The following is an 8,434-nucleotide window of genomic DNA, read 5'->3' as shown; positions in this document are numbered from 1 at the left end:
TTTGGTGTGTGCACAGAAATTTTTATAAGAACAGATATTCATTTGCTGTATTACAGGGAGTTCTCAGAGGGGCAGACTGATAGAATAAGTCTATATGTACGTAGAAAGGAGAGTTATTTGTGGTTCAGCTAATGCAACAATGGCTATCTACCAGCAGAAAGTCCAAGAACCCAGTAGCTGTTCAGTCCATGAGGCTACTGTCTCAGCTGGTCTTTAGTATACACCAGCATCCCAAGGAAGTAGGCTTTAATGCCAATAAAGGAATGTCCTTTATGTAGGCTGCCAGCAGAGGATGTGGCCCTGGTTAAAGGTGGATCTTTGTACCTTAGAAGATCCAGATTAAAAGTGGGTCTTCCCATTTCAAATAATTTACTTAGGAATAACCCCTCACTATACAAGGAACATACCAAAACATAATAAAGGCAATATACATCAAGCCAACAGCCAACATCAAACTAAATGGAGAGAAACTCTCAGCGATCCCACCGAAATCAGGAGCAAGACAAGACTGTCCACTCTCTCCATATCTATTCAATATAGTTCTTGAGGTCCTAGCCAGGGCAATAAGACACCAAAAGGAGATCAAATGGAGTAACTCTAGCCAAACAAGTGGAAAACTCTAGCCAAACAAGTGGAAAACTTGTATGACAAGAACTTTAAATCTTTGAAGAAAGAAATTGAAGAAGACACCAGAAAGTGGAAAGATCTCCCATGCTCTTGGGTAGGTAGAATTAACGTAGTAAAAATGGCAATCTTACCAAAAGCAATCTACAGGTTCAATGCATTGCCCAGCAAAATTCTTCACAGACCTTGAAAGAACAGTACTGAACTTCAAAGCAAAAGACCCAGGCTAGCCAAAACAATATTGTACAATAAAAGAACTGGAAGCATCACAATCCCTGACTTCAAATTCTACTACAGAGCTACAGTACTGAAAACAGCCTGATATTGGCATAAGAACAGACAGGAGGACCTATGGAACCAAATAGAAGACCCAGATATTAACCCACACACCTTTGAACACCTGATTTTTGACAAAGAAGCAAAAAATATCAAAAAAAAGCATATTAAATGATGCTGGCATAACTGGATATCAACATGTAAAAGTGAAAATAGACCCATATCTATCACCATGCACAAAACGCAAGTCCAGATGGATGAAAGACCTCAACATAAAGCCAGTCACACTGAACCTTATAGAAAAGGAAGTGGGAAGTACACTTGAACATCCTGAAACTGAAAAGCTTCTGTAAAGCAAAGGACCTGGTCAACAAGACAAAATGACAACCTACAGAATGGGAAAAGATCTTCACTAACCCCACATCAGACAGAAGTCTGATCTCCAAAATATACAAAGAACTCAAGAAATTGGTCATCAAAAGAACAAATAATTCAATAAAAAATAGAGTACAGACCTAAACAGATAACTTTCAACAGATGAACCTAAAATGGCTGAGAGACACCATTAACATCCTTAGTCATCAGAGAAATGCAAATCAAAACAACTCTGAGATTCCATCTTACACCTGTAAGAATGGCCAAGATCAAAAACACTGATGACAACTTATGCTGGAGAGGTTGTGGGGAAAAGGGAACACTCCTGCATTGCTGGTGGGAATGCAAGCTGGCACAACCCCTTTGGATGTCAGTGTGGTGATTTCTCAGAAAATTAGGAAACAACCTTCCTCAAGACCCAGCAATACCACTTTTGGGTATATATCCAAAGGATGCTCAATTGTGCCACAAGGACATGGGCTCAACTATGTTCATAGCAGCATTGTTTGTCATAGCCAGAACCTGAAAACAACCTAAATGCCCCTCGACCAAAGAATGGATAAGGAAAATGCGGTACATTTACACAATGGAGTACTACACAGCAGGAAAAAAAAATCCGACATCTTGAAATTTGCAGGCAAATGGATGGAGCTAGAAAACATTTTGAGTGAGGTAACCCAGACCCAGAAAGACAATTATCTTATGTACTCACTCATAAGTGGTTTTTAAACATAAAAGAAAACCAGCTCACAAACCACAATCCCTGAGAACTTAGACAACATTGAGGACCCTAGGAGAGACTTACATGGATCTAATCTACATGGGAATAGAAAAAGACAAGATCTCCTGAGTAAATTGGGAGTCTGGGGACCTTGGGAGGAAGGTTGAAAGGGAGGGGAGCAGAGAAAAATGTAGAACTCAATAAAAATCAATAATAATAATAATAATGAAAAGAAGTGTACTCACCCGCTTGGGTTTTAATTCCAGATGTAGTCAAGTTCACAACCAAGAATAGCCATCCCATTTGCTGTACAGCAGAAGTCATCAATGTTACAAGCCATTGAGACGACTCTGGTCTCAACAGAGTCCTATTTGCCAAACTTGTCAACCAACAGCATTAGGAACCAACCTTTCTTTCTGTATCAGATTCCCACTTTTACCCAAGTGAACTGAGGCCAGGTGTGGTGGTGTCGAGGAGACAGAAGCAGGAAGATCTCTAAGTTCAAGTCCAGCCTTGAACAGAGCAAGCTCTAGCCTCGCCAGTTACTCAGTGAGACCCTGTTTGGGGAAATAGAGAAAGCGGTGAGTTGAAGCTGAGGGTGCAGCTCAGCTGTAGAACACTGGACCTGATCTCTGACCCTACCTTCACCCCGCCCCAAGCAAGGATTTTTTGAGTTTTACCTGAGTTGTAAAATAGATTGTCACTGTAAATTCCAGTAGTAGGACATGAACCAGAGCTTTTAAATTCTCACAGCCATGGAGTGTTTTAGAACCTTTAGCCTAATCTCTGTGCATATGTTGACATTTCTGCAGAAGTCTAAAAGTTGATGAATGGTAAAGCTAGCTATTTTACAAGGAATATAGCAAAAATGGTGTCATATGAGATGGCAGTGCATCCCATGTGTCTTGTCCCTCCTCTGGGACAACTTGTCTTGTTGCCGGGACAAACTGCCTGACAAGCAATTTAAGGCAGTTCCAAAATGTGCTTAACCAATAGTTCAGGCTTGTTACTAGCTAACTCTTACACCGAAATTAACCCATTTCTATTTATTGCCACATGGCTTGTGTCTTTACCTGTCCTCTAGCATGTCTTGCTTCCCGGGAGGCTGGCTGGTGTCTTACCTCACTCCAAGAATGGGTTAGAATTTCTCCTCTTCAGAGATGGCTCAACAGTAGGAGCTTCTCTGCTCTGATCCAGCATCTTGGGCCAGACCTGCATACAGTGGCTCCTGAGAGCTGTCACAGGACTGCGTCCCAGGAGAGGGCGCCAGAGCGCCAGCTTCAGCCTCTTGTCTGGTTGTGTGTCTCCTGGAGAGTGTTCCTATGTAATCGCATGTGCATAGCATTCATGGCAGTGTAGATGAAAGCAGTTGTCATCCACCCCGATGAGGGCATCTTCAGAGAAATGCGTCACGCAGTGTGTGTATGTGAGCAGCCGCAGGGAGTCCTTGAACAAGCTCAGTTATCTGTGACATCAACACATGCTAGACTGCTAAGAGACTGCCACCAAGTATGTATATATAGCATCCACTGTCTACAATAACTTAAGAGAACCAATTACAGTAGGTTTTCAAGAGAAAACACTGCAGAGTTTGAAAGGTGCCATTTTACCCACGACGAGTTCTAATACTCTAATTATAAAAAAGATAGGAAAATGACGTTACTCTTCCACAGTAACTTTCAAATGAAGAAATAAATACCCCTGAAAAAGAATGCCGTGGACTACAGAAGTAAAAGACAGTGCACCGGTTAAGGCCTGAGCGTTGAGACTGGAGGAGGCATGGCTGTTCTTGCCGAGGGCTCACGTACCAGGAGGCTCACATCATCTCTGACTCCAGCACAGAGGATCCAGTGCTCTCCCCTGGCCTCGGCAGCATGCATGCATGGGGCGCACATGGAGACAGGCAGGCACACACATGTTAAATGAATAAATACACATTTGCTTATTGTACAGGAAATACCTTCAGCCCAGAAAAAGGAGCATCTATGACCTTTCCCCTTCACATTTCCAGTAAGGAATAAATATATACTCAATAAAGCAGAAAACAAAACATCGCGTGGGGACATTTGAATGTTTGGGAGATGGGGCAGGGTGACAATTCAAATCCAAATTCAGGCTGGCTCTGTTTCAGACCATTTTATTGCTCACAGTACCTATATAAGGGAAATCACATAGTTAAAAATGATTGGAATTTTTGGCAACTTTTTATTAGGCAATGTTTGTTTTCATATTAGAAAAATAAATTCCTCGTGGCTCTGAATTAATAAACTATGACGATCTTCTAGATATGAGTGTTGTACTTCATCTCAACTGACAAAAACATGGACTTTGCGTATATTCGGGGCACAGAAAGTGATGAAATCATCACTGTTAACATTTGCTTTTACAGGACTAAAGACACTGAGTTTATAACTGTGGGTCATTAGAAGAAAATGTGTACTGCAAATTAGAATGTAATTTGCTAAGTTCTGAATATAGTTATTAAATATAAATGTGTTGGCTCTAGTACAGAAGATAATATTTACAACCAGTAAAAACCAGATTGTAGAATATATATTATTCTGGCTATAAAAATAAGTACAATGTCCAACAGTCCAAACAGGGGTTCTTATGGGTGCAGCTTCACCCATGCAATGCTGTCTCGGAGGGTCGGGAACTCAGCAGCCCCGTGTTAAAGCCCGTATTGCCTTCTTAGGGCCTGCACGTCCTCCGCAGTGAACCGGTCGGCCCGTGCGTGGGACAGGCTGTCAAGCAGCTGTGCCATCTGCTCCTTTTGGCCTTGGTTAATTAGTGTCAGGGTCATCTGGAAAAGGGGACAGTCCTGTGAGCTCAAAGCTACCCAACCCCAAGCCAGGCTCCTCCGGGGCGTATTGCTGCTCACCTTAAACCTCTCTGCCCTGCTCAGGTACAAGAGATGCTCATACACCAGCGCTGGGTCCTTAGCCACAAGGTGACTCTTCAGAGACTGAATGAGGAGGAGGAGCATGTCGCTTTCAAGTTTGTTACTTAGCAACACTGGCAGATCTCTGGGTGCAGTGATGGCTAAAAGCTGTGCACAGGCCTCTGCATCTTTCTGGGTGCAGATGGTGTGGAGGACCTGCCCGAACTCATAGGCATTGCTAGGCCTGGAGACCTCAAGGTTTTTGGAGCGTTCTGCAGAGCCTCCGTCTCCAACTCCCTCCTCGGCAGGCAGGGAGGCAGCAGAGGCCTCTGCAGGTCTCTCGGGCTCCTCGTCACTGCTTTCATTTACCTTCCCAATAGAAAAGTAGACCAAGTCATGACACAGAATGCCAGCCACACATATCACAAGTCACACTTCACAGTGTGAACTGAGAGCTACTTACAGTATTCCAGGAGTCAAGTTCACAGTGTGAACTGAGAGCTATGTACGGTATTCCAGCAGCCAAGTTCACAGTGTGAACTGAGAGCTACGTAGGGTATTCCAGCAGCCAAGTTCACAGTGTGAACTGAGAGCTAAGTACGGTATTCCAGCAGCCAAGTTCCAAGTAAAAAAGAAAACTTCGGGTTTTTTTGTTTTTGTTTTTGTTTTTTTGAGACAGGGTTTCTCTGTGTAGTCCTGGCTGTCCTGGAACTCACTCTGTAGGCCAGGCCCATCTCTAACTCAGAGATCCACCTGCCTTTGTCCACTGAGTGCTGGATTAAAAGTATGTGCCATTACATGGCTAAAAATAAAAATTTTAATGTTATAAAATATATAATTTCTTTAAGAAGGAGAAGTTAGGGCATAAAAGTATTCTTAGGAGTCTGAAAAACTAACCCACACTAAAACAAACTGAAGGCCATTTTTATGATTAATTTTAGATTCATCTTCATGCCCTTGTATTTAATGAAGTGAGCCTACATTTTTTTATTTCTCTTAATCAAAAGGGAAAAAAAGTCCTCTTCTGATGCTTCATATTGAAAATGTCAGGCCGTCAATAGGGTGTCAGTATTCACGGATGTCCAGGAACTTATGTCCTGACATTCTTCATGAGAGGCCAAGCAAGTGTGTAGCTTTCTAGGAGTCACAGAGGTATATGGTGCCCAGGCCCTCTTGGGGAAACCCATAGCATTGAAGAGTTAAGAGAGAGAGAGAACGATGAGGAGCCCCTCAACGCTCACACAGGAGCAACCACGCACACCTTTGGTCCCAGCACACAGGGGCAGAGGCAGGCAGATCTCTGAGTTCGAGGCCAGCCTGGTCTACAGAGTGACCAAACAAAACAACAGTAGTACATCAGCCTGGGAATGTCCCCACCAGGAGTGGCTTGCATGGCTGAGGATGAGCCCTGCATCTCCACATGTCTGCCCCAAGGAGAAGCCTAAGACATGGGCTCCCAGGGTACCAGCCAGGCAGAGCTGACACTGAAACAAGGACCTCCCCAAAACACGGACACCCGGTATCCATGGCCCGTGCTGAGAAACGTGTGGCTGATGGTAAAGAAGGCCGATTCTGCCTTCACGACTGGCTTAAATGTTCACTGACAATCAGAATAAAAGGAAAAAGGTCCTGTAGAACTCACAGGAATATCCCTTAGGATTCTGTATAAAATCTCAGCGGCGTGCCTTCAAAGAGCCTGAAATACAAATACCTCTTGAACTTGGATCCTCCTCCTCTCCCTTCCTTTGCTGGGAGATGCGGTGCCATTCTCAGCATCAGGGCACCTGGTTGCCTCTTGCAGCCCCGTCTTTGCCTCCCCTGGGTCTGGCTGCCTGGGGTCAGCTAAGCTTTCCTGGCAGTTCTGAAAAATGTGACGATAGGGTGGTTAGCATGAGTTAGCTCTGTGTTAGCCCGGATGGCAGCGCTTTGTGTAGTGTGTGCAGGTGGCATCCTTCAGTCCATTCACACAACGGGCATGTGAGACAGTCGGCATACACGCTACAGCAAACCTCTGCTGTGAGACAGTCAATATACACCACGCTACAGCAAACCTCCACAGCGAAACAGTCAATATACACCACGCTACAGCAAACCTCCACAGCGAGACAGTCGGCTACACCACGCTACAGCAAACCTCCACAGTGAGACAGTCAATATACACCACGCTACAGCAAACCTCCACAGTGAGACAGTCGGCTACACCACGCTACAGCAAACCTCCACAGTGAGACAGTCGGCTACACCACGCTACAGCAAACCTCCACAGTGAGACAGTCAATATACACCACGCTACAGCAAACCTCCACAGTGAGACAGTCGGCTACACCACGCTACAGCAAACCTCCACCGTGAGACAGTCAATATACACCACGCTACAGCAAACCTCCACAGTGAGACAGTCTATTAATATACACCAGGCTCAGCTTGCTTTCTCATTTAGTCCAAACCCATAGTCCCTGAAATGTTGCTCCAAATTCAGGGTAGGTCTTCCCACCTTACTCTAATCTAGATATTCCTTCACACGCCCAGAAATGTTTTCCCTGGTGTCTTAGTCAGGGTTTCTGTTGCTGTGATGAAACACCATGACTAAAAAGGAAGTTGGGGGAGAAAGGGTTTAATTTGGCTTACTCTTCAGCATTGTTATTCGTCATTGAGCAAAGTCAGGACAGGAACTCAAACAGGGCAGGAAGCTGGAGGCAGGAGCTGATACAGAGGCCATGGAGGGTGCTGCTTACTGGCTTGCTCCACATGGCTTGCTCAGCCTACTTTCTTATAGAATCCAGGCCAGCAGCCCAGGAATGGTACCACCCACCATGGGCTGGACCCACCCCCATTGATGACTACATGAGAAAATGCCTTACTGCTGGATCTCAGTGAGGCATTATCTCAACTGAGGTTCCTTCCTCTGATGACTATCTTGTGTCAAATTGACACACAAAACCAGCCAGTACACATGGAAATGCTAAATCCAATCAAACTGATGGCGACTATTAACCATCACAGTCCCTGCTGGTGAAAGCTAAGATCCTAAACCAGGTATATCCCTTAAAGTGAGCATTCCCTGATGCCTCAGGAAGGGAGAGCTGTAGCCAAATGCTCCCTGTGGACTGCGGTCCAGCTGGACAGGAACTGAGAGATGCCCAGTCCACCTTGGAGACGAGGGTGAAAGCTGGAAACCTGTTCCGAGGTTTCCAAGCAGGTCAGTGTCTACCAGGATTCATTATCACTGTGAATTCATAATCCTGACATTTACATTCAGGATACTGCTCCATCTGTTCAAGGATGAAATTTACCCACAATGGCAGAGAAGCCCTCACCTCGAGTCCTTTCTGGGCGAGCGCTAGTCTGTAACAGGCTTTCTCATTCCCTCCGTCTATCTGAAGCGCCTGGTCACAGTCCAGCTTTGCCTCCTCAAACCGGCCCAGCTTCAAGTAACAGAGAGCCCTGGCACAATGCAAGAGAGGCAAAGAAGCTGATCAGTATGTGGAGATGGCTAGTGGACTAGGAGGATGGCTAGTGGGCGGAGGACAGCCAGTGGGCGGGAGGACGGGTAGTGG

General features: G+C 45.0%; 1 protein-coding gene across 1 annotated transcript in view; it reads right to left on the bottom strand.

Annotated features, from left to right (window-relative positions):
- Window positions 1-4,527: 4,527 nt before the first annotated feature.
- Window positions 4,528-8,434, bottom strand: part of Spag1 (sperm associated antigen 1) — a 47,666-nt gene continuing 43,759 nt past the window's right edge. Inside the window, exons 16-19 of the mRNA XM_050161194.1 lie at window positions 8,195-8,321; window positions 6,589-6,738; window positions 4,878-5,246; window positions 4,528-4,799 (exon numbers count right to left, since the gene is read on the bottom strand). Of these exons, the coding sequence (XP_050017151.1) occupies window positions 4,668-4,799; window positions 4,878-5,246; window positions 6,589-6,738; window positions 8,195-8,321 (778 nt within the window). The 3' untranslated portion in view covers window positions 4,528-4,667. The remainder of the gene's footprint in view (window positions 4,800-4,877; window positions 5,247-6,588; window positions 6,739-8,194; window positions 8,322-8,434) is intronic.

The sequence above is a fragment of the Alexandromys fortis genome, unplaced genomic scaffold, assembly GCF_014885135.2.
Source record: "Alexandromys fortis isolate MF-2015 unplaced genomic scaffold, M_Fortis_MF-2015_v1.1 scaffold_17, whole genome shotgun sequence".
Taxonomy (NCBI): domain Eukaryota; kingdom Metazoa; phylum Chordata; class Mammalia; order Rodentia; family Cricetidae; genus Alexandromys; species Alexandromys fortis.
This window is presented reverse-complemented; position numbering and strand designations above follow the sequence as displayed.